Below are 27556 nucleotides of genomic sequence, written 5' to 3' on the forward strand. Positions count from 1 at the left end.
GATTTGCCTCAAGCATTACAAAGTTTCTGTTTTGATCAGGAAATATTGTCAAAAGGGGAAAGCCAGATAACATAGAATAATAGAATCTGCTAGAAATGATAACAACTGGAAGAGAACTGAGAAAGAATAAAAATAAAATACAAAGTATCTGAACTCATATGAAATGAGAGAAGAGATTATGGCAGAAATGCATTATAGAGCATTTAGTAAATTTATATACTTACAGACTCAAAGACTGTTTATAGCGAACTATCTTTCTTTGAAGGGGATTAGATATATACTATATCCAGGGCACATCACACATTTCTATTCATTAAAAAACACATTCGTTGAGACTCATCCCTGCCTAATGAATTTATTCTAGTGATCAATGGCATCATTGTCCCTGCTCTTGCAGGGGGTTTGGACTAGATGACCTGTAAAGGTCCCTTCCAATCCAAAGCATTCTATGATTTAAAACTTATATTTATTTAAATTACCAGGAAAAACCTGTTTTCACCTGGGGGTGGGGGGGAAGGGAAGAACATTTAATTCAGAACTGAAAAAGACAAGGGAAATAATGGTTCTAAAGGTTTACACCTGATGCTTTGAACTCCATGAATGATAGTCTAATCTTTCCCCAACATATAACACATTGGCCTGGTTTCTTCCTAGAACCCACTCATAGTATTAATAGATCATTTAAACGATCACTAAAATAAATAAAGAAATAAATCTGTGAAAATGAACTATCACTTTAAAGAAAACAAAAATTTAAGTGACTATAAATGTTTAAATGTTCAGCATGTCCACAAAACACAACTTCTGAACTACAGAGCTTACACAAATTACAAAGCGATCATTGCCAATCTTATCTGGCATAGCTGTATAGATCCTGAAAATACGTAACAAACTTAATTTGCAGGCCATTTTTAGAACTGGAACATTTCAATACTTATCCTTGTAAAAAGTCAAAATATGTGACAATTCCTGCTGGCACTACTAGGCCAAAATGAAATGATTAGTTGTGCAAGTGTTTCTAGGGGGAAGCTCTGTTGCGTGCATATACGTATTTACTACAAATAATGAGTAAACCTTGAAAGCTTCTTGCTAATGTAAAATATAAATTTAGAAGTAAAAAGTGCTACTGTATGTAAAGATGGATCTGAAAGACTATGACCAGAGAAATGTGATTACTAGAAAAAACAATATGCTTTAGAGGAGGTAAAATGTTTGTTAATTTCTTTATATGAGATGAAACACTTCTTTTCATCTTTCATAATTGCTTAAGAAAAGCATCAAAGTAGTCATAATGAGAAAACATTGAAAGTCTGAACTGTTTGTCTTGACAGTTATTTTCCTCACTTTCCAAACCACATCACTCATACAATATACTGTTTCTTATTACTTGGTCATAGTTAAGTGATCAGTTATTAAACCTAACCAATGAAATACCATTTTCATTTCAGCTTTGATAAAATATTTTAGCAAATAAATATAACAACAGTGCCTGGTAATACATTTTGCTACATGCAAAACATTACCAGGATTCTCCAGATTCAGATTTTTAACTGCTACCGAAAAACTTGGGGCAGAATTCAAAACACAAATGCTTCTGGATGACTTCCAGTTTGGGGAGGTGGGCATACGGGACTGTTCTGTTGTGTTGTTTTACACAAGATAACGTACCTATGCATATGCGTGTGTGTAAACACACAAGAAAAACACTAAGCAAAATTCCACTGCTAACACCAGGTGATCTCCTGCCAAAGCCAGATTATTATAGTCAAGTCTCAATGGGTAATTGCAGAGACCACTGTTGTGCAAATATTTCCTCACATCTTCAGCTTCACTCATGTCTAACTTTGTTCAACGATACGCATCCTCAGATGATATAAACTTCCATTGCTCTGATCTGCCTCAGTGAAATTACACTCATAACTAAAGAGACACACATTTTTGCAAGAGCAAGGTCTTAAACTCTGTTCTTCTGCAAAACATTAAGAAGTGCAAAGTTTGGCAAGAAAGTACCCATAATGTTAAACAAATGTTGTAGCACAAAGTGGTAATTTCATAACTAATGCATTATATTAAGAGACCCGGGTGAAAAAACCACAACTGTACACTGTATGTAATTCATATCACATTACAACCGGGAGTTGAAAAAAATCACACCAAAACTTGGGATAAAAGAAATCTAATTGAAATTTAAAAACACGTAGTAAATTTCCTTTTTTCCTCTGTATCTCACAAAGTTCATTTGCCTCTGCTGTTGTTTAAAAATATATGTATGCATTCCATATATTTTCTACTATATACAGACATTACAATTCAGAACAGTATTTTAAGACAGAAGAGTGGTTTATGCTTATACAAATAAAACACAGTCTAAGCTACCAGGACAATTATAAGGGAAAAGGCTGCTCACTTTCATCCCAAAATAGAGTATTCACTCCACCTAGTCAGTGTATGCTCAGAGGCACTCACAGGTACACAAGAGTGATTTTCTATACCTGAGAAGAAGTGTGCCTTGAAACCTTTTTTCGACACAGTGTTGTCAGATCTGAACTCTATTCGCATGTTGTTGTACTGAGAGGTGATAACTTCAGGCACTTCTGTACCACAGAATTTACCGTGTAGTTTAGAATCAGAAGAAAGGCCACTACGAATCTCCACATAATCGTATTTACAAACCTGAGAAAAGAAAGAAAAATTTTTTTTTTTGTTAACCAAAAGACAAGCATGAAGTTGTTTACAAATGCAAGAACTCTGATTGGTATATGCTGCTTAATAATAGATTAATAATATCTTTTTTCACTCCTCCCTGACTCTGAAAACACTCATAAATGTTTACAAATGTTCACTGATTTTGTGTAAGAATATTTTAAGGCATAGCTATACTATGCATTACATTCAAAACTATACTTTGATAGATACTAATCTGTGTTTAGTATCTAAATTTCAAGGTGCTTAGTAACATTTCCATTTAATCTATAAAGTAAAAATTCCAGTGACATTAGACTAAAATCTAGAGATATTAACCCTAAAAATTATACCTATCTTTGTGCTATAGCCCACGTACCCAGAATCTACAAACCTTCTACCACTTGCATCTCATAGATTTTAAAAAATATATTAATTTTCACTTAGAAACTTACAAGGTAAATTTTTACTATAATGTATTTAAGATATATTAATTATTTACAACTATATAAATCAGCACTATTAAAACCAAACATCTTTCTTTAACAGTAGCATAGCTATAATTTGGAAGGTTGGTGCATGTCATTTTCATTAAAAGGTTAAAAATAAAGTAAAATAATGTAATAAAAAAGCCTTACGCAAGGCCTGCTACTCATGATAATACTTTCAATACATAATCCCTTGGTCAACCTAAAGCCTTCCACCCAAAAACTTCTAAGCTTCTTAGGCTCAACTATCAATCATTTAATCAAAAATGTCCCAGTCGTCTGCAATTAATAGCTTAAGAGAAAACAGTGACCAGGAGGATTCATACAGAGCTTAGATTGTCCATTAAATCCAAGTAGTATTTGATAAATCGCAATTTCTAGTCAAAAAAGAAATGTCAGGGGAGCTGAGGGGAACTATAGAAAAGGATGTTTTGGCCTTTATTGTTCTCTCTCCCTATGAAATATTAAATGATTGTTAACATTTCCAATTGTTTTTAATATAATACATTCTAGACATAAATTTTCACTGTTACTGGAACAATTTTCATATGTTGCAGAGCTGGAAAGTGACTAATTCAGTTGAAACTACTTTGATACAATATAAAGAACACAAAGATTCATAAAACTTGAGTTACTGCCACATGCTGATTTATATTAATTATAAGATAAATTCATATTAATGTATGTGATTTTCAAATATAGCTCACAACATTAATAAATTTCAGCAATACATCATCAGTGGTGAGTTTTGACGGTTTCATAGCTTTAGATTAGAAATGAAATGTAATTTCAGATAGGTCTAACTTCCTTCATACTACACTACATTACAAAATTTTAGAAGTTAAATGTAAATTAAAATTGTTAAATGTAACTCTAAAATATTAAAATTGTAATATTGGAAAAGACATATTAAACTTGGTCCTAAATGGAGCTCCTATAAAAAAAAAAAATTTAGAGCATTTGCTAAATGTATAGATTTTGTGTCTGCACTCAAACAATACATTAGAATGTTCCAGACATTATATGTTTCTTCTGATTTTCACAGGTACCATTCTTAGTACTACTATTTAATAGTATAAAGCTGAGATTTAGTAGCACAGGAGAGGACCAAACCAAAGTTCTAAATGTTGAAAGACATTATGTATCTGTTTTTCGTATCTGCTTAAGTTATGTGTCTTGTATGACCTTAGAAAACTGATTTAACTTCATTACACCTCAGGTGTCTTCCTTGCAAATCTGGCTTGAGTACCAAGAAAGTGCAGGAAAAATGTTTTATGGTTTGTTCAAATGGTAATTAAATTTTAACTCTTTGGGATTTGCAAGTTTTTATTATACCTTTTGCAGTTCTTGTAATAATGATAACAGGACATGAGTGTAACATATAAATCATTCAAAGCTGGAATTTCATGGACTTTAGAACCCACCCCAAATTATTTAAAAAAATAATAATAAAAATCTCACAGTGCTGCCTCTGCAAATAATTTTGAGATATTTTGGAGAAGCTATGGCTGGGTTGCTTCTTAGTTATAGATTAAACTCCAGTTTTTGCCAAAAAACGTGGCACATCCTCCTATCCAATATGTTGCTACAAATTTGTTTAGTCAGAAATAATATCCTGGGCTTTGGGTTCCTAACACCACGTGAAGAATATCCAGATAAACTCGATGGCTACAGCATATTATGGCTAGAGCACGGCAAGGGAACTCAATGGTATGACAGAGCAGTGCCTAGGAAGCAGAACAGAGGCTGAAAAGTTGATGTTGAAGCCCCTGTTTTACTGACTCGCACCCAAAAACCACTGCAACCCCCACCACTTTGTTTAAAGCTATAGGGAGCAGCCCTTCCCACACGGAGGGCTCTGCCCTGCCCCTCTCCCCCACCTGGGGACGAGATCCCCCACGGCTCCGGGGACTGCCCAGCTCGAACGCTGCCGCTGTTCTCTTGTGTCTCCTTTCTGGTACTGCCCCTTTTAAAATATTCCCCCCATGAGATACTTGTAAGTGATTTGAATGCTCCCTCGCTCCATCGCTAACCACAGCTCATGTGTGGTTTTTGTAGTCATAGTCTGTAAAGATGATTTGGTTTCTCCAGATTTTCTTCTCTTGAATTCTTTCCAATATGCCTCAGCCATTTGCTCTGTTTTACTTTGTTGATAAAAAAAAAGTCAGCTGAGACTCAGCAGAGAACATTTCTTTTAAATTTCTTGTAATGCATATACGTTTAGATGATATGCAAAAGAGAGCTATTGCCTCCATGTTTGTTTTGAAAGAAACCAGAAACAGTCCCAAAACGAAAACAGGAATATCTATGGTTATTGTCAGCATATGAACAGTCAGCAAGAGGTTTATAAGACAATATCTACTTTTGAACGCTCGTGAAACTGTTTAGTGTGTAACAGACTGTGCAGCTCTTTGTTCACGGTTACTTACTTCATTCCCTTCTAACTCAAAAAACTCAAACTTCATTGAAATTCGGTATTGCGTCGGGGCAACCACCTGCCACACACAGTTTTTGTTTGGAGGATACTCTTTGGGCCACCCTGGTGTGGTTATAGTCCCATTTAGCTTTGTCAGGAGTCCTCCGCAAGCAGCTGTAAAATTAAAAGGGAGAGCATCGTTTCTTGACTGAAACTGTGTTTTACTATAAACAGAAGCACACTGAGAAGATTCAGTCCTCTCTTTACTTATACTGCTGTAATGCCCAGACAGACTAATCAGAATCTTGTTTTATCATGCTTGGTGCAAACAAAGAGAAAGAGACAGCCCCTATCTTGAACAGCTTGCAGGTTTGCGGACAGAGATAAGTTTCAGGAGTGCACAAGGCGTTATCATATTCATTCTTTTCCCTTCCCTCCAGAGACTCTGGTTATTCTCTCACAGCCTTTCCCATGCAAGTCCTCTGACCTCACCGCCCTCCCCAGGGCCTTGACCACCCCTCTTCTGACAGTTGGACTACTTAAGATGCGCTTCGCATTTCCCCAGCTTCTCTCCCTGACTATTGATCCAGAATCAGCCCTACCTGTCTCAGCTCATATAGCTGTATATACCTCCCATCACCTACTAGATAGGGTCACTTCTTTGGAATAGCAGTCACGTATTCTTCAGTCACAATTACTTTGGCTGAAGTATGGGTGTTCAAGTAATAGAGAAAACACCTATTATTTCCAAATATATGCCGAATAGTCACCTCCATACAACAGAACAATACCGTACTATGTTTGTGAATACAGTTCAGATAGCAAAGGATGAGCACATTAATCTCTTCCATCTGTGGTGTTTGTTTTTTGTTTTTTTTAAAGGAAAGTAATGGGATTTTTAGGGGTTCTCGATCACACTCTGCTGCATTGATACCATTACAGCACTGTGACAGCCCTGGAAATCACAAATCTCTTTCTAAAGAGCTGTAGGGGGGAAGCTCCACCTTCTTCCAACTGCTCTGTGCCAACGCTGAATGCTTTAAAAACTGGCTATTCCTGTCTAGCTGATGGTCTCACACGCTACATCTACTTCATCTAACACACCTGGGAGAGCTCTCCAGTTTCTGAGTCAGGGCTCATTTGGCCAACCCAGACACATACCAGTCTTCCTCCTGGCACCTGGCTTTCCATGCAGAAGACTTCTTGGTATACATGTAAAGGCAATCTGACCTGGGTCGGGGGACTAAGACCCTGGGTCACACCTCAATGTGTGAAAAAAGACCAGGCACAGGTTTAGAAACTGCACTCAGATGACACAAGCTGTACCCCCAAATGATCCAGTCTGGGTCAGGACAGTTAGTTTTCAATTTCTGCTTTTCAGTGTCACTCCGTTGTTCCTTGAGGCAATGGTGGGAAATGTGGAAATACTGAAAAAAAATCTTAAAGCTTTCTAATATGCTGCCAGCGGGGGAGATTTGGATTAGATGACCATGAAGCAATTTTCTGTGCATGTCAACACTGCAGTGAAGCATTGGGCAGAGTTTCTGAGTTAGAGGCTTCTACTCTGGCATCATGTGCAAATTAATACAGCTAGGTCAGCCCTCAAATTCCCAAACTATAACTAGGTTGTAATGCTCACTGTGACTACACAGTGATTTTAATTCGGCAGTCCCAAGTAGTATCTACATACCGCGAGTGCTATGTCATGTGGAACAAATGCATATACGCTCTTAGGGATAGCTCAGGGTTTTTGCTCTGCACTGCACGGCACTACTTTGAGTGACTTCTCCTTTTGCCAGACTTGTTTTTCTGTTTGGGTGCTGGGCAGGTATTCCTTCTTTATTTTTTGGAGGCAGAGGGAAGAGTTTTCTGAAAGACTAATGGTAACATTCCCTAATATTCTGACTCAGGTCAGCAGGCAGACTAAACCAAATTCCTTACATAAATTTGGGCTGATGATCAAAGGCCCAGAGATCAAACCTCTGTCTTCATGGCCCCCCTTAGATTAACCTTACTTTCTGCATACTGCTTAATATGCAGGCATCTAAATTAATTGGTTTTCCAATGTGTTCACTATTAAAGTTGGGGGGGGAGGAACAAGTAAAAAAACAACCAGCTTGATGAGAGCCACAATCTAACATGCTTGTAGTCTAGGACTACCACCACCTCACAGAAACACACACACCCCCCAAACAAACAAAAAAACCCAACCCCACAGAACCAAAAGCAAAAGAACAAAAAGTGCAAAGAAACTAAGCAAAACTACCCCAAGTTGTGACAAGTCATAAATTAAAGGCAGGAAACTGGAAAAAAGAGAAACCAGTGAATTGCACCAGAAGAAAACGATAACTCTGAGCACTCCAATTTTCAAACTCCATTCACTATTCAAACAAACAGATGAACTGAGATAAGAATAATTTGCGCTATCCCTGAATTTATTGGTGTTTATGAATAAAAATCAAACAATAATTGGTGCGTAATGATCAAGAGCTTTTGTTTCTTTCCTTTGATATGAAATATGTATAGAATGCAAAAGCTTGTCTCAGTCCAATCTTATGTTTACACAGACTTCCGCTTATCAGGTTTTTATTTCTCCAAATGATTATTTGAACATGCTTTGCTCACCCTGAAAAGTAGAATTTGTTTCCAGAAAAAAAAGTCCACAATCTGACTGGGAGTGGGGAGGATTTCTCTGAGCTTTGAGCTAGAATAAAGGATCCTGCTCTTCAAACCTGCCAGCTTTCCAGTCGCACCCCAGTCAGAGGTGGTCATAGGGATTGTTAAATACGCCGATTCGGAGACAGAGGCACATTGCTTTGCTGATAATTGTCTCCTTATGTGTGGTGGGAGACTTTGCTTAAATGAGTATGAATAACGTAATAAGTGGTTTGGGAAGGTACGAAGTCCTGCTTTACATCATTCGTGATCGACTAACAGCAAAACCTGTAAAGCTAAATTACTGACAGACATTGGATGAAGATGCCTGCTGCGAACAGATGTTAGTGTGGCACCACTACTTAGAAGGGAGCACTGGTTTCCCAGGTTGGGTTCCACAGATATCACACTGCTAGGACAGAGAATATGAAAGCTGTAGCATTTCATTCAAGCGATAGCACTCTGTGAGCTTTAAGAGCCCATAACACAGCAACGCACTGTACCTTCACAACTCTTTTTGTCAGGACCAAGTTCATAGCCAGGATCACAGGCGCACTGGTAACTGCCCAGAGTATTTACACAGCGCTGCTCACAGCCACCATTGTCAGGTTTGGCACATTCATCTTCCTCTGCCAAGACAGGGAAGAATGCAAAAATGTGTTAAATAATTACCTCCCACAGCTGTAATTGCTGGATCAATATTAACCCAGAAAGCTGTATGCATGCCATTATAAGGTGCACTATATAACATACTGTGGTTGCTGACTAGAGGATTTTCAAACGCTAAGGAGACCTGCAACGGAGAAAATGAAAATTTGTCCTTTGTGGGGTTTGGGTAGGTTTTTTTTACAACAATACCTACTGACAGCTGCAGACCTAATTTATAAGCACTTTGTGGGCAGCATACAATAATTCAGGCAGCTGTAATCTAAAGGTTGTATAAAGTATTGAAAGAAAGATTGAAAATCCACAGCAGGGTCACTTGAAGGGCACTTTATCTCCCACAGAATCAATTTGTACATTATCCCAAATACATACTCAAAAACAGATTAACAGAATCCTCAAATCCCAGGTTTTCATTCTACTGATATTAAAGGGAACAAGATGCATCAGGGATGGGGGAGGGAAAGGAATAATGTATTATCTCTACTAGCTCTGAAGTATACCCATGAGATTCGTTGTTAAAATATTCCTCAGATGTTCAAATATTGTTTCTTTACACCAGGACAAGTAATTTGTTAGGAATAAAACAGAGCTCCCACTCTCATGTCTACAGCCTTCAAGGTTATAATTGTCTACAGTGAAAACTAACAGTTAGGGTGAGAAAAGCCCCAGCTTGTGGCTTTTCAAAAGAGCAAAAAGGTTCTCCTGGTGGCGTGACCTGTATTTCGGGTGTCCCCATGACCACACCACTGCTAGTGGCTTTCACTGTGCATGGGCAGCACAGGGTAGGAATTACACACTCCCCATGCACCAAATGCTGCAGGTATAGCTACAGCTGTATCACACACACACACACACACCCCAAAACTGGAGGAAGACTGTGAGGCCATCGGTCACTACGATTTCTCAGCTGTTTTGTTTTTGTTTTTTTTTTTCTTCCTCACAGAAAGTAATAAATTGATAAAGCAGCCTAATGCAGCAAACAGATTAGAAAAACCACAACATTTAGACAAATGAAAAAAACCTTAACAGAAAAGACCCACTTGTGATTATACTATTTAACTTTGTATTTGATAGCACAATCTTAAAAAAGCCATTTTTTACAAGATTAGATACGTTTCAAAGGCATTTCAAAACTAAGTTGATAATTTGAACCTGAAGAGAGTAAGCTGCACTGAATATGTTCCTTCGTTCTTCGGACATATTTTACAAGGAGATTCAAATACCTCTACTGTTTTGTTTTGACAAAATCATATGCCCAGGTAAAAAATATGCTGGAGACAGTACAGAACTGATATTAGTAAAAATAGGTTGAGAAATATTTTTAATATTGTGTCATAATTTTTCTAGTACAAAAACAAGTGATAAGCAGTTCACAGCTCCCAAAAGATGCTTTAACATTTACCTTTAAAGAAGTTAGCTGCAAACCCTGCTTTGTTAACGGTTCCATCAGAAACAAACTTCATCCACAGGGTATTAGAGGTAGATCTAATGTCTTCAGGCTTGTCATAGCCACAAAAGTGACCAATTAAAGGACTGTTCTCATTCGTTCCATCTCGAATTTCCAAGTAGTCATATGCACAGTTATCATGTCTTTCAATCTGTAAAAAATTATGTTTAAAGTGACCCATTTGAACTTGACCATAAATAGCAAATACCAATCAGATAATAAACAGAATAGAAATTTTTCAAAGTTAAGGTTGGGGTTCTCTGTTCAGGGTTCAAACATCAGGAATATGAACAAGCACCACTGGACCGTTTTTAACTACACTTGTTTTCTACAAGAAAAAACTGTTGAGGTGTTACACAGGACACAACAGTCTAACTGGAAAAAAGTAACTGAGACATGCTCACCTCGAAGCTTCCTAAAATTCTGTCAAATTCCTACTCTGAGCCCAAGTAAAGTCCTCTTCTCGTGTACACTCAAGTAGACAAGATTAATGGTTCAACAACTAAACAGGTCAGAAATATTAATTGGTTTTGAAATATGAAAAAGCTCAATTTTGATTATTATGAATACGATTTTTACACATCATCAACCTGTGCTGTTTCAGGTGATGATCAGTTTTTTATTTTCTTCCTTTACCCTCAAGACAGTGCAAAATTTTGCATTTGTCACTACCCACTGATGTTGCAGGGTAACTATAAAAAATTACAGCGAGTAATTACAGCGAGTACAAGAGTTTGGGGCATCTGTAGAATTGGATCCAAACACATTTCTAAGATTATCAGCTCTTAAGTAGCCAATAGAACAGATGACAAAAAAAATGTCATCATTATTTTTCTGCAGCTGATGTGTCTGTTGCACAATTCCTGATTTCAGGTGTCTCCTTTTAACTTTCTGGGTCAATGAGTAAACCTTTGCCATACTGATGGAGAAATCTACTGAAACCAGAACAACTGAAAATGTCCCTCTCATTTAAATGTCCTGCCAGACGACATCCAAACATAGACTAATACGTGAATGGAAATGCGTGCATTTCCACTTGGGTATCAAGCCTTGTGCACTTTACATAATAGTATTTGCAGAGTCAGTCAAAGTGGGAATTGCACCAAAGAAGAAAGCAGTAGCAGCCCAAATATGATCCTATCCAGAGCGTAGATAATTTATGATGCCTGTCTTTATTGAGAGAGTATCTTTCCCAGCAGAATTAAAAACCCTCTTGATCTGGGTCATTTTACTGCAGCATTACTTCACGTTACTCAAGTAACATAGCATCTTAGTTATAAAAGAATTAACTAAATCCAAGCATTCAAAAATAATTCCTCCAAGAAAGCTATTGTTCAACTAAGTGGCTGAATCGTGAGGTAGGTTTAGGGATGGGGGGGTGGGGGCAGGACCACAGTCAGGGAGAAGGGGTTGGAGAAGCCTCAAATTTAATTCAGCACATCCAAATTCTGTTAAAATAACAAAGATGACAAAACCAAACCAAATCCAGAAAGCTCCACATTTTATCTCCGATCAGCATTTTTCTTGCATGTAAGCTGCACAGTTAGTACAAGTGGCTGCTAGTGCTCTGCTCTAATTGTGCATTATGACCAACACTAAGCCCAGTAACCACCACAGACTAAGGAGCTTTCATTTAGCACATTAGGATTTCTGCTTCTTTTATGTAAGAGGAAAAACTGGGGGAAGGGGCTGTTTGATTTTTATTTCGTTTTAACGGCATCAAAATATGGCACTTACACACAAAATTTGTCTGTATTCTTTCCAACTTTCCAATTCTTCAAGCATTTACATACGTAATTTTCTCCCACTCACTTCTCTGGCACAATCCATATTGCCATTTACTGTAATTGCTTAGCTGTTTGCTCAGGAATTGCTTTGGGCCAGAGTTTGGGAAATGAGTGAGAAAAGTCATGAAGATCTGGGATGCAACCACGTATTGCTGACTCCAATGCAATTATATGTTCGCAACTAATGCAGTCAGGCATGTGTCTACCTGAGCACTGATAAGTTTTTGACTGTAATACCAATTCCAAATTTTCTTTGATCGAAATAATAAAGTTTAAACACATGACATCATATTTCAATTTGAAACAGTCTGCCTTGTTATCTCAGTAAAAATCATATTGCATTCTGATGTAGAAAGAAGTGACCTGGTCCAAAGCCCACTAATATCAATGTAGGAATTGTGTATTTTCCCCACACATCTGTGGTCATTTCACTACTCAAGACTTTTAATTAACATCTGTTTTTTCCATGTTTCCATGTTCTATGGGGCAATATGGAAATTATGATTTTTCACAGGCCAAGTGCAGCTCCAAGTTACATGTACCAAATTCCCATTGAGGTGAACGGTTAGTTTCTTTTCTGAGAATCACTCTATTTTTGGCAGAAGACAACAGCTAAAAATACTTTTTGTATAGCGGTAAGTTGCTAAACTTCCTAAGACTATAAAAATGAACCAACTTACAAAGTGCTATTGATTTTTTAATAAAACAATTTGAAAGGTGGCCATTCTACCTTATGAATTTATTTTTAGTGTAATACTACTGCAAGTGATGCCATTATTATTATCAATATTATTACATTAAGGGATTAAATCATTACACCTATATATAAACTAACAGATAAGTATTGTGTTTTTGAGAAATGATAACTGGCGTTAAGGTACTTGGTAACCAATGAAAAAGAACTAGTATAAAATGTGCTTTGCTTATCTGTACCTCAGGTTTTGAGATGTCATGGTACTGTCATCTGGCAATGCTGCCATACAAAGATCTATTACACTTGCAGTGGTCTCTTATTCTTCCTACTACAAGGGTAGAAAATCTCCTTAAGTTAATGAAAGAACTCCCAGTGAGTTTAGTTGTAACTGGACTGATCCTGTAAACCTTATTTACTACAGCATTAAAATTTCACAAGATTGATATTACATGTGCATGAAAAGAAATATGCAAAATGTTAGCAAATGCAAAAAAGCATAAATAAACATGTTTTACAGAAAAATGCACTGCTTATAGGAGAATGAAAGATACCATCGGCTCCTGAAGGCCTTGGAGGAAACCCAGAATTTGAATGGCATTGGAGAGCTAAGCTGAGAAAATGCCAGAAAAAACCCTAAGACAGGCACATAACCACAGGAAAACACTAAGAAATCTGGTGAAATGGAAAGCCAGAGACGTTCTCAACATCCATTCTCAAAAGAAAAGAAAACTCCTTGTACATAGTTTCATCTTTGAAAAAAAACAATGACTTTAGACTAAAATATATTTGGTTAATAATTCCAGACTACCTTTGTTTTGTAGCACTCTCCCAACAGAAAATATATATATATTTATTTAAAAAAAAAAAAAAAAAAAAAAGAAAGAGAGAACAGGATTTGAAGAGCAAATCCGGGAGCAATCATATTTCAGGAGAAATCTTCCAATTACTTTTTGTCATTGTTAATTTATTTGTTGATAGAGTCAAATTCCAGTAAACACATCTGACTCAGGTCATAGACTTTAGTCATAAAAGGTGGGATATGTGCCTAGTGGAATCAGAAGATCAGATAAATTTTATTCTCTGACTTATGTAAAAATAATTTAAATGAACGCTGTCTGCACAAAGACTAACAGGGCCACTCAGATGAGGAAGATTAATATGGCTCAGCTCTACAAACCCTCTGGATTGCCTTAGCTGGTGAGACTGCGTGCCCACAAAAGGTCTTTAAAAAAAAAAAAAAAAATACAACTGCTAATTTTCAGAGAACAATATAATAATAAAGGTGACTATAACAACGAAGCAAAAATATGGAGTTACCAGTCCCAACACCTCTGCTGTCATCTAGATACTGGAAAGTGTAGCTGCCCATCAGGCAGCCAAATAAGAAAGGGTAATCCCACACTCAGTGGAAAATGCGGTGCCCACAGCAGGCAAAACAAGATGACTCATTGATACAGCTTGAAATTCTCAGCTTCCCTAGTGCTTTCATTACAGAGTGAAGGTTATTTATACAGTTATTTTTTCTAGCATTACATATGGATAATGAGAATTCCTCTTACTTAACTGTACCTTTCAAAGGACAGAGAAGTAATTTTCTCACAAACACACTGCAATAACTCTTTGGCCTGACATTTACTTTTTTTGATCTCAGCTGGCACGAAGAACGGTGATTTTTAAACAACTTTTTGTTTTACTGGGCAGCGCACCAAGGATTCAGTCCAGAGAGGGACTTAGTACCAAAAAACAGAACACCTACGTTCAGGCGCTTGGACCTGAAATGGAAATCAGACCCAACGGTGAATGCCTAGGCAAGGCACTTCAGAGCAGTTTCCAAAGCAACTCTCACTCTCAGCGGGGAGCCCTGTGGACGAGCCAGTAAGAAACGCTGCGAAGACAGATATAACAGAAGTCTTGTGCCTTTCTGGGGCACCTCATTTGGTGCTCAAGGGCATCTTGCCACTCTGGAATCACAGCTCAGATTCTCCCTGGAAAAGTATGTACCTTTCAAGTCCCTACTGTTGGAATTTTTTTTCTTTCAAAACACATCTAGCAGAGGCACTAACTTGAGACTACCACTCAACTATACTTCTGCTCAATTTCCTCTTTCTTCTTATGAGGTGTCAGTCCACATGTTTCAACTCTAGAGAGTGCCATAATAGTAAATAGTCTGGGGGAAAAAAATGGACATTTCTTCTTACAGCCTTAACCACTAGCCTACTAAACTGTGCTCTCATTTGCTGGTGCTTTGCTTCCAATTATTTTCTATATGGTGAGGTGTGAACACGCCATCTTCACACCTGCAAATAGTCCATAATTTGGCGATTAGAAAAAGGTCCTGAAAGATAAGAAGAGATGGAAGTTTGATTCTCCCAGCGGTGATATCAAACTGGGGTCAGTTCAAGTGGTAATCTACTGTGCATGTAGACCAACGCTGAGCATCTGCGTGGAGATCCAACACTGTGGCAAGTCTCTTATGCAGAGGCATAGTGCCATTTCTCTTGGGATCACACTAAAAAATACTGAGCACCAGTGGCAGACTAGGAAAGCTCCATATCTAGTCAGTAAATTATATAAAGTTACTGAAAACATTGTTCATTTTCAACAGTGCTTAAAGAGAGACACTGACATACTATGTTAAGTAATCTTGAGCCAGGCCGTGCAGTCTGAATGGCATTTGAAAAACTCTTTGGGCAGGGAGAGCTGATCTTGTCTGCACTAGACCAAACATTAATTCAGGATACAAAAAAGGGAAAATGAAGTAGAATCTGTGAAATTATTAAAATTTCCATTGTTTACATTCATAATTGCTGATAAAGTCCCAAACCCTTGTTACCTCATGCTCAGACCTTTCATCAGTCATAGCAAAAATGTGCCATACCCCTGAAGTCTGTCTGTAAGACTAAAATTACAGGTTGGAAATTATCTCTATATTTACTATACCTGTGTTTATATCTATGTGCACCATAAAGCCAAAAAGTTTAGATTTTAAAAAAGTGTTCTTCATGTCATTACTGCTGAAGCATATTCAAATAGAACAAGTGAACTCAAAGTATGTTGCTAAATTTATCTACAAACTTCAAGCCAGTGTATCATGTATGCATAAAAAAGACGTATGAAATAGTATTTTTCTTTGTTATACAATAGTTTACCACTGTTTAGCAACGTTATACACAGAGAGATGTACACTAAAGACACACAAGTGTGACTCACCATGGCTTTTTTCTTCCCTCTCTAAATATAGGTTTGTAAACTGAATTTAAGCAGCCTTTTTTTTTTTTCTTTCTTCTCAAAACAGAAGCCAAAAACCACAGTGGTTTCTTTCTAGATAGACATTTCTTGTTAACAATAAGATTTAGCAAAGATAAAAAATCCCTACTATTTAACAGAATATTAACGCAGCCTTGCTGAACTGGATTATGTATTTGCTAAACTGCAACTATTGTCAGTACTTTAAACATTCTAATTCAAATAGCATAGAAAACATGAAAAACTTTTAATCTTGAAAATTTCTGCAGAAAGGAAGGTTTCGTGGAGAGTAGAATTGGATTCTGGAGCTTATTTTTCATAGAGAATTCTTAAATTCATTCACAGGTTTAATGAGGATTCCCTTTAATGTCACTGTCACTTATCCACTAGATACTTTTTCTGAGATCAGTTAAAAGGCTTTACCTCAAATGCTTGAAAGGTTAATCCTACATTGTAGTTTTCTGACACTGTTATTTTCCACACACATTCCTTCATTGGTCTGTAGTCATCAGGATAATTGGGAGACTGGATCTGGCCTTCGTTTTTGTGGATTTCACCTCCACAGATAGCTGATAAAAGCATAAAATTCTTATTGTCAGTAATGACATATTCTGTTCCCCATGACCAAACTGGCATCTTATGCTCCCCTTTTTAAAACTAATGATAAGATTATTCTGGAGAAGACTTTAAAAAGTCTACCAAGGACAAAATATTGAAAACACAATCCATTTAAACCACTATACATATTTCAGTTAACAAATATAATTCCGCATTTCTAATAGCTCTAAACATGTCTACAATGTTCAGGAAGACTTTGGAATCACAGATAATCTGAATCTATACATCTTATAGAATACATTTAAGAGATCAAAATAATTACATTTTACTTTTTGTTCACCTTTGAAATATATTTAATAAACATTCTTCATTAATATTTCCTAACTTTTAGAAACAGACAAATGAGACAGAAATCTCATATTTTATAATGATCTATGCATTTTAACCTACAGTTTATGACTTCAAGCTTACACTGAAATTGAAGAAACAGCTAATATAAAAAAAAAATATTTTCATGAACAGTAAATGCACTTTTCAGGGTCCTTACTGATAATCATGTAAAGATCTGTGAATATCAACTAAGTCATACAGTTTACTACCATAGATTCAATATTTAAGAAAACAGGCTCTATTTTAAACAGGTGAATGTTGATTTGCTAATATACTCAGTGTGTGGGAGTGTCTCTATTAAGTAATCCCAGAGCATATGGAAAACTTAAGTCAGATTTTTCTGAAGAATAAACAGAAAGTACTCAAAGAAATCTGTCCACACACTAAGCACAAGAACATGCACATTTAGTTAATTAAATGACTGGTAAAAAATGCTTAAGAATATTATCAGTGGTGTCCCTGGAAAAGAGGTCATCTGAAATCTGATCACAGGAAGAGTTTCAAAATGTCTTTTCTCGTATGTTAACATCTATTATCTCTTTTAGTAATAAAATATCGATTTCGTATTAGGTTATTTCTGACTTTTTTTTTTTTAAATATCCAAAGGTATACGGTAATATTTTTCCTCCATAATCAAGTAATTTTTAATGTTATAAGAGGCTTACCTTCATAAATTGCTGCAAAACCTTTCCCAACCCAGTTGCTGCTGCTGCGGAACTCTATCCACATCCTGCTGTCAGAGGATGCGAGGACTTCTGGCAGTTTGTCACCACAAAACCTGCCTAAAAACATGCAACCAGTAACTGCATTTTCTGCCGCCTCTGAAGCCAAATGCTGCAAACATTTATACAAGTGTTTAACATTATCAGCAGGAGTAGCATAACCAACTCAGTGGAACTATTCACAGGCTTATGGTTAAGCACATGTGTTTCTGCAGATCAGGACCTAATACACAAAGATTTTATTATAAAGCTTTCAATACTTCTTTTCATTGCAGTCAGGCTCACAAGTCGAAGTATAAAACCTTAGGGGAATTAAGCAGAAAAATTATTGTTATAGATTGTTTCTATACATACAAACGTGAGCATTTTGGAAGGGGAAAGCGAGTACTAATCTTAAGAGAGGTAAGTAATCTCGGTCACAGTAATACTGCTCATTGTGTCCAAGGACCTAAGAGATTTAAAAACTAACATCCAAATGATCCTAGACTATATTATCCTCTTAAATGCATCCTAGGTAGGTGAAATTTCTGTTTATCTAGGTGATAGAGAACAGGAGAAAAGGGTAATTACTGTCTGGTCTTAATTGTTTCTTCTTTCTTTTCTTTTTAAGGCCAAGAAAATAGGCACTACTGTTAAAAAGCTCTCCTTTGTATCTGCTTCCTTTTCTTTCTTTTTTGCTGTTTTTAAATTGCAGCTGTTAGGATGCTAACAAATAGTTTTAGTCTCCATTCTAAAACCAACAGCAAAACCGACCCAAGAAGTTGGAGACGTTCATGTTTCCTATGGTCCGAAATCCCCAGTTTCAACCAGAGGAGATCACAGGACGTCAAACCGAGCCTCTGGATTGGGCAGTGGCATTATGGGGTGTCAAATCTCACCAGCAAACCTCTGAATTAAGAAAAGGATGTCTGCAGCTTCCTGCATGTTAGTTGCAACTCTAAGACTTAATTCATTATTGCTTTGCATGTCTTTTCTCTGCAAGAACAGGGAAGAACATGCAAAGAAGAAATAGAAGTAAACTTCTATTCATAATTTAAAAAGTACAGGAACAGAGCTCATAAGTACAACTCTACAGTGGGTGCTCTCAACCACAGTGCTCATCACGTGCTCTATGGATTTCCCATCACATGCTCCACAGATTTGTCTGTATAGTATTTCCCCATTTCTGTGAACAAAACTATGGCAATTTCATATTTCAATACCCATAAGCAAAGCAAAAAGTTGCACATTTTGTAGTTTTCTTCTTTCCACACATGCCGCTGAATAACAGATAGCTGCAATGAAAAGAAGGCTTGAGGCTTGAAGTCAAATAAACAACTTATTTGAGGCCATTTAGAATTTTTCCCATCCCCAAGTTTAGATACATTCTAGACACCTAAAAACAAAGAGGTTTGTTGTGGGTTCAACAGCAAGCAAGTCAACTGAACTCAACGAGTATGGTAGTGCAGCATTCAACAGTTGCATACCAAGCAGAGGTGATTTTCTCCAGTAGCCATCTCTTACTTCAATATAGTCATACCAACAGAGACTGCTCTTGTAAAGGTCCATGGTGGTGAAGTTTAAAACAATCTGCAATCAGAGGAGAACACCTCATTAAATCACGTGTGGTTAATACTAGAAAATCATCACCACAACTTTCTGCAGAACTGAGGCCAGAGTGGTCACCTGTAACAGGATTCCAACACTTAGACAATTAATCTCTCCTCAATAATTTCTTATAGTAAGTAAAAGTTGTTTGGTAACATTAAAAGTTTTTTATTTAATCTTACATATTTGCGCAGATTCAAGACAGACTACTCACATTTAATTGCTTACAGGGAGCTCTTCACTGAGAAATAAAAATTTGAGAATGCTAATAAGGTAAAACAATGTACTAATATAACTTTAAGTATGTTATTTGATAATTCTCCTGCCAATTCCTCTTGCATTCCATTCTGACTATAATCAGCACTGACAGCTGTAGAAAAAAAAATTGTTGTTTTATTTTGGTTTTTGTTTTCTTCTACTACTGTTTTGACAAGATAATTTACTCTCAGACAAGTTAAATATTGGCAATGGTGGACAGTAATGCTGAAAGCAGTACCACTAAAACAAATGGTACACAGTCCCTTAATGACTTTTAATGAAACTATAATAAAGCTTTTTATACAGAAATCTGAGTCCTGTGCATTTCTGGAACTTTTGAACTTGGATTCCCAATTTTACTGAGCACATCCGTAAATAGGCATATTTTCAATACTTAATATCAGGACTACCCTAGACCATTACATTATCCCACTTTAGTTTAGAAATACTAATCCTAAACTGCTATAAACTTACACTTTTAAACACAGGAATAGGATTCATCCTGGATCACAGGATGACACAATAGCTACAGTTTGGACCCTGACTGACTGGGACAGTCTTAGCATCATGTCCTGCAATTTCAGGGATAAGTCCAAACAAGATTAAAAATCATTCATATTTTGTATTATAAAATCATTTACAATTCATACCCTTTCATTGGATTTAGGTGTATTTGGAAAAAGAATTCATCTTCTTCTAAATCAGTTCCTCAGTGTAGATCAATAAATATTTCAACCTAACTAAAAATCTTCTTTATTCACATATGAGCAGAGAAGTGGTCTTATTTTTAGCTTTGATCCTAGGAACTCACAATTGAAACCTACTATCATAAAGCAAACTTTAATTGCTGCACAGCAGCAAATACCTCACATTGCAAAAATATATCTCCGTGGCAGCTTACGAAGCAGCTGTGACTGTCAGTTGAAAGGAGAATTTACCCTTAGTCCAGCTGCAAGAAGAAAATGTAACACCATAACTGGAACAATGGGGCCAGATAGTCAGACGGGATGGTTTACTTCATCTCCTCTGAAGGCACCATGTATCTCTCCAACCACAACATTGCACAATATTAAACCAGAAAGGCAGAACTCTTTCAGACTGTTTAATTTTAAGAAGATAAAAACTATTGGCTATTGGAGGAAGCTAATTTAAAGATAACATAAAGTTCAGTGGTTTGGGTGTGTAGGTGGTATAGAGTCACAGTAAGACTCCTCTCCAAACAATGCAAAATGGAGACAATCTTTCATAGCAAAGCACTGTGTGTCGTAACATTAGGCTAGCAGCGGTTTTGCTTTCACTTACTTTCCACAAAAAATAACTAAGTACATCCATACAAGCAACTACATTCTCAAAAATCCCTTTTGTTTTCAACGGAGAATGGGAAACTTTCTGACTTAACCTTAACAGCTGTATGTTCCCCTATCCCCTAGTGCTGACACTACTGACTGTTCGGGTGGAAGACCAAGCTCACAGGTGATTCTATCCAGCTTTTCGCCTTTACCACCGTGATGCCATGGGAAACAGAAAACATCTGTAAGGCTACACATAAAACCCAACAGCCAGAAGTCCTGTACAGAGAGGCACATTATGCTGACAGCCACAGCCTTGTGGGATGAAGGTACGGGACATGAAGCATGCCAAGGACCATCAGGACAGCACTGTATAAATGAATACCTGTTCTGATGGTTGAGTATGGCCAAACGTTTATATCCACAAGCTGCTACCACATCCACAAAACCTGCAAAAGGGTTGCTTAAACAGCACTCTGCCTCTAGCACCGTGTTCTCCATGGGAACATCTTGCAAGCAGCTTTGATACATTTTTAGTGTAGCAGATGTAACAAATATAGCCTGCTCTCTCTCTTTTGGCCCCCTCCTTCTGACATTTTAGGGCCACAAAGGGAGGTAATAATTTAGTCTCAGATCTATATGCAAAGAATGTCTGCTTCAACGTTAGTTTGACACTTTCAAAATTTATTTAGATAATACTAACTGATGTCCAGGCTGCCATTGGCACTCTGAATCATGAAGACGTATAACAATGAGTAGTCATCAAATTATATTGTAGGCCTCCTTCCTGAGCCCAGAGATGAAAATGGACTAATTTGAAATCAGACACAATTGCTGTGTAATCCCTTCTCTTTGTTGCAATAGAAATTACAGTAGAAATGAATATATTTAAGGAAAATGTGTTCTTTATACTGAAAGATTTGCAGTAATAGATATTCTAATATCTTGAACTATTTTTCCATATAGCTACCCTTTCCCTGAACTTTGAAAAACAAAGTAAATTAAGTCCTAATGAAAAAAACCCATTTTCAATTAATAACTTGTATATGTAGATAGGGGATGTGTTCATAAGCCTGGAATTTAAAAAGACCATTAAATGCTTACCCCTTTAATCCTTCAGTGAATTAGAACAATAAACATCTTCTACATAGAAAATATATCAAATCAGTGCTTTTAAAGCTAGAGCAGGTAGGGCATTGAGTGGGGGGGAGAGGAGGGAGTGTTGCTTGTGTCTTTTGGGAGGGTTGGGGGTTTTTTGTGAAAGCCAGTAAGCAAATCATCCAGACAGTCCACTGTTGAACTCGAAGGATTTGAACTTCCAGCTTTGAGACATCCAAGATTTAATTCTAGATCTCCTATATCTCTGCAAGTTCTGTGAGCTAGACTTTAAGACTCCTTTCCCATTTCAGATGTGGCTAGTCAGGTTAAGTAGAACAAATTTCAACAGCAGAGGGACAACTGGAATGATTCAGGTAAGCACAGCACACACTTTGGACACATTCTCATCAGAGCAAGCACTACAATCTGGGTTTCTACTTAACAACCTCTATCTTCAACCCAACTATTGAGCTACATCTCTCTTCAGATGGCTTTCATTTTTCCCTTGCCAGTTTTTCACCAGGGCCTTGGTGGAGAAAGATTTTTTTTTTTTTAATTTTGCAAAGTAGGAAGAATGTTTTCTTTCCAGTGTTACTGAGAAAATTGACAGAAATCCCTCAATGCCATACTACTCAGGTTCCAGACTATTGCACTGTTTACCTAAAAATGGCATGCATCAAAGCATTAGTTGATCCTCTCAGCTGGCATTCACTAGATTACTGTTGTGTTCATCCACATGCTCTCATGCTTCTTTTAGTCTAACTGCAGCACCTCCTGTTTCAACTTCCCTGTCTTATTTCCTGGATGCAGACTTCCCATGCCATTCCTCCCCAGAAAGGGAACCTCACAACTCACCTCTTTGCTTTTGCCTACTGCTACATGTCTCAAACTTCTCCTAGCTTACCTTCTAGCTTACCCTTTCCCAGATGTCTAACCCACAGGGCATTTTACCTGTACTGTTCAGGCACTCCTTCAGGGACATGTATTGAAGAAATAAATGCACAAATATTATCAGAATTCCAAACCCACCGACTTACGATGTTATTCTCCATAAGAAATATGCAGATCTGGCTAAAAGTACAATCATTCATATGCTTTCCTCTGCCTCAGTTTTTTATTACATTTCCAAGTGCTATTTGAATCTACCTCTGAGGATGGCAGAGAGGTCCTGTATATTCTCTCATTCACACAGCAATTTTGTCTGTCCTCTGCAGACTGTTTCTTCTTCAACTTGTCCTTCAAATAAAGAGGCCTCACCAACTACAAAATTTTTGTTCTTCTCTTCAGCTCATCCACTTTGCAGTTCAGATTCCTTCTAAACTCTTACCTTCTTTTTTTCCTGAGTTTCTCAGACCATAGGTAGGTATCTCTGTTTGTATATAGCCATACTACTTGAAAACCCTACTGCCCTCAGCAGTCTCCTTGTCCTTTTCCACCCATGCCCACCTCACTCCAGCTGTGCAGGGAGAGAGGTTCACAAGGTGGAGCCTTTTTCTCTACCCAGATGAGATCCAGACAGCCAGATTAAGGTCAGGCTACCTTCCACAGCTGCTTAACCTAACCCAGCTGGCTCTGCTGGAAGCAAGTTATGGAAGCCACATCCTATACCTCCTCCATTGGCTCATCTGTGTAGAGCCTGGAGGTCTCTCACCAGTCTAGCCACAAGCTTTCCATTTTCCATGACACAGCTGAAACATCAGATTGCTCTGTTTTCTGTTTGGAAATTTGCCTTTTCCCAAAACTTAGTTGCCAGGATAAAGTTGGGAAAAGGATGGTTTTACTTAGGTGTGATCATGTAATTGTCTCAGAGTGCTGCTATATCAATGGAAACCATTAAAATTTAATAAGCCTCCTCAATGGCCCCTGCCTTTGAAACTATATGAAATAACCTTCACAGCCTTTTCTCACTCTGACGTGCCAAGATATTTGATGATACAGCAATTCCTTAACATTGACCAGAATTCATTAGCTGTACATAGGCAGAACCCCCAATCTGTCACAGCATGATTCTGGTCGGGAACCAAACAAGTATAAATATATTTAAGATTCTGATTTGCAATTCTGCAAAGTATTAAATAGAGCTACAGACAAGGCAGAGCTTGTTCAAGGGGACAGGATGGCTGAAAGTCTTCATAGCAAAAACAGTCAATGGGTATTTGTCAGCACAGCTAAGGAATTATTGATTACACAGCAGATTCAATTGTGTTACTGCAGCTTCAGAGAGAATATATCATACCGTCTACTGCCTGGGATAAGAAAGCACAAAATATATAGCAAACACCAGGTAGTACTAAGTTTTCTACAGGTGGCATTTTTTCCCGTATCAACCAAGCACTTATCTGTCCTATTTTATCATTCATGTAACACATTAAGGAAAATTGGAAAGTAATGTAACGTATTCAAAAAGGCAAATTAAAAAAAAAACCACTGGCACAGATGCAACTCCCTATGCCAACAAAATTTCTACACATCAGAAGGCGGGATTCGCCCTGGCAGAGGGCATACAGTATTACTAACACCATCCTCCCCCAGAGATTTTTCTGTGTATAGATATACTGTGTACAGCTGTTTACCATATAGTCTTAAGTCTTGAGAGAAAGTAAAAGGTGAATGAACTGCCTTGTTTTAGTAATAGGGACGCACACACTTTAGGTTGGGCTGGCAATTTATGACGCCTATCAATAAAAGGAATGCTGCAGCTAGTGCGTACCACTGCAATCCCGTCCTTCATTGAATTTCCTGCCATCAAAGATCAGAAGTGTCTGTACTTGCAGAAAGCAGCATGGATAGAATAGAAGTCCTCTAAACTATGCTCAACAGCACAATGTTAAATCTCAATAAATAAGACAAGAGCTAGACAATCTGGACTGATGCTTTTTCAGTTTATTTTTAGGTGACTAAAGTGCTCACTGACATTTCAGAACATGATGTGATGTACTTATACGTACTCTAACCTCCACACAACATTCCTGAGATCTGTCAGGGTCAAAGCAGCAAATAAAGGAACAAAAATTTAAATATATTTTTATTTTCTGTTCATAAAGATAATATGTTATCATTTACGGAGAAAATTTGGGATCAAGCATAATGCATGTCCAAGTACCATGATATATGCATTAATTAAGATTTAGGCCTCATTTCTGCTATCTTCTATTCACATCAAGTACTTGCTGCAAATAGGGTCCTTTATCTCAAGCCAGACAGTATCCTATAGGAATAGCACTGACAAAACAGACTTTTGAGATTGGCACAAATATCATTTACTTCGTTCTTGCTGAACTATATGGAGACTATGAGACCTGGAGGTTAGAACAGTGCCCTACAGACACTACTTGTCATGTCGAATTTCAATTAGAAAATTCTGTTTACTCTTTTTCCCCATTTGGGGCGGGGGGTAAGATAGGAAAGGAGCCTGTCTTTTTACATTGCTGACTTCAAGACAGGGGCTTTCCCCCGTTAAGCTTTTGTACAGTATAATACAGCTCCAGTGGTGGTTACAATCTCAAGATGTAATGGTATTACAAATATATTAGAATTACGCTATTGTCCACAGATAGGCTTACACAAAGTTGGAGTATGCTATGAATACTTAAGCATGAGCATTTTCTAACTCATATATTAATATTGTTTTCAAAAGCCAATCATAACTGTAGATGAACACTACAATTTTTTAATTTTTTTTAAACTGAGGAATAGAAATCTAAGCCATTTTTATTGTTTTCACAGCAGTGTCTAAGAAGCAACACAAATAGTGGGAACATAAAATTACCTATCTAGATTAATTTGCATCTTTTGTGCAAACCTTCTCTTATTCATCTGTTTTCATTTGTTTTTCCCTGCCAACCTGCAGAGCCACCCACGCCCTCTCAGCACAGAGTGTGTTTATTTTTCCTCCTGTCTCTGGCTCTTGCCCAGAGCAGGGCGAACACTTTCCAAATGACTTTGCTTTCATCCCCCACAGTGGCAAATGCTCTTACAGCTCCTCAGGTTCTATTAACACATCAAGAACATATATTCTTGGTGTCTACCAGGACCCTGACCTGAAAGAAACACGGAATAAAGTAATCCGATCAGGAGAAAACTTATGTCCAATAAGGAGTGGGAGACCACTAACAAAACTGACTGAAATATCTGGGGGCAAATGCTGGGTTTTCCTCTTTGGACTCTCCAGTACTGAGGCTGATGCTAGATTCTGTATTTCAGTCTTTAGGCTGTATTTGCTTAATATCAGCCACCACTTCTTGTAAAAAAAAAAAAACAAACAAAAAAAAACCCAAAAAACATACATCCTTTTTTCTTTCCCTGCAAATTTTTTCTCAGGTGAAACTTCCCATTGCTCCCTCTATCCTTATGTGTTTTGAAGCAGGCTAATATTTGAGCCAATAATTTAAAACAAGATGCAGCTAGCGTGTTTTGAAAGTGTACACAAGAAAAACAGGTTTTGCTTTCACTAGGATGGCACACTTCCCTCCCTGAACTGCTCTCACCAAGCCAAATTTTTTTCCCCACACTTTTTCTCCTAAAATTTATGCCCAGAAAGTAAAACTATATGTGCTAGCACCAATACCAAGGAACACCTACAATGACACTTTCTTTACACCACATTATTACTGTTTTACTTTAGAAGCATCTCAATTCAACATACTAAGAGCTTCCTTAGGCAGAGCCCAGCTATCAGCCCTACACAGCTCACTCAGCTCGCCCGAGCCTGTGCTGGAGAAGAGACCAGTAAGGAGCCTGCACTACCTCTTCCGCCTTTACACCTGTCCTGGTTTTGGCTGGGATAGAGTTAATTTTCTTCATAGGAGCTACTATGGGGCTATGTTTTGGATTTGTCCTGGAAACAGAGTTGATAACACAGGGATGTTTTCATTATTGCTGAGCAGTGCTTACAGAGAGTCAAGGCCTTTTCTGCTTCTCACCCCACCCCACCAGCGAGGAGGCTGGGGGTGCACAAGAAGCTGGGAGGGGACACGGCTGGGACAGCTGACCCCAGCTGACCAAAGGGCTATCCCATACCATATGACATCATGCTCAGCATATAAAGCTGGGGGAAGAAGAAGGAAGAGGAGGGATGTTTGGAGTGATGGCATTTTTTCTTCCCAAATAACCATTATGCGTGAAGGAACCCTGCTTTCCTGGAGATGGCTGAACACCTGCCTGCCGATAGCAAGTAGTGAATGAATTTTTTGTTTTGCTTTGCTTGTGTGCACAGCTTTTGCTTTCCCTATTAAACTGTCTTTATCTCAACCCATGAGTTTTCTCATTTTTACTTCCCTGATTCTCTCCCCCATCCCACCGGGGGGGGGGGGAGTGAGCGAGCGGCTGGGTGGGGCTCAGTAACCGGCTGGAGTTAAACCACAACACCACCGACCACCAACTGAATTGGAAGACAGTTTTGAAGGGATTTCATGATGCAAACATGTAGCAGATTGAAATCTTGCCTTCATTTCACATGGACAGCCACCAAATAGATGATGTGGTTCTAATGCCACAGACCAAAGTCAAGTCAATAGCACATAGTTCATGGTCCCCATTTTTTTATGGCATACCATTGTTTTCAATTATTATGC

The 27556-nt window shown here is 37.7% G+C and overlaps 1 protein-coding gene across 4 annotated transcripts in view; it reads right to left on the bottom strand.

The window, feature by feature from the left end:
- Positions 1 to 27556, bottom strand: part of TLL1 (tolloid like 1) — a 142319-nt gene that overhangs the window by 19914 nt on the left and 94849 nt on the right. For all 4 annotated transcript variants that reach the window (XM_075500345.1, XM_075500347.1, XM_075500346.1 and 1 more), the window contains 7 exons: positions 19218 to 19320; positions 17695 to 17811; positions 16505 to 16650; positions 10310 to 10505; positions 8745 to 8870; positions 5600 to 5760; positions 2493 to 2673 (listed from right to left, as the gene is read on the bottom strand). In XM_075500345.1, the coding sequence (XP_075356460.1) occupies positions 2493 to 2673; positions 5600 to 5760; positions 8745 to 8870; positions 10310 to 10505; positions 16505 to 16650; positions 17695 to 17811; positions 19218 to 19320 (1030 nt within the window). The remainder of the gene's footprint in view (positions 1 to 2492; positions 2674 to 5599; positions 5761 to 8744; positions 8871 to 10309; positions 10506 to 16504; positions 16651 to 17694; positions 17812 to 19217; positions 19321 to 27556) is intronic.

Source organism: Mycteria americana, chromosome 4 (assembly GCF_035582795.1).
Source record: "Mycteria americana isolate JAX WOST 10 ecotype Jacksonville Zoo and Gardens chromosome 4, USCA_MyAme_1.0, whole genome shotgun sequence".
NCBI classification, from domain to species: Eukaryota; Metazoa; Chordata; class Aves; order Ciconiiformes; family Ciconiidae; genus Mycteria; species Mycteria americana.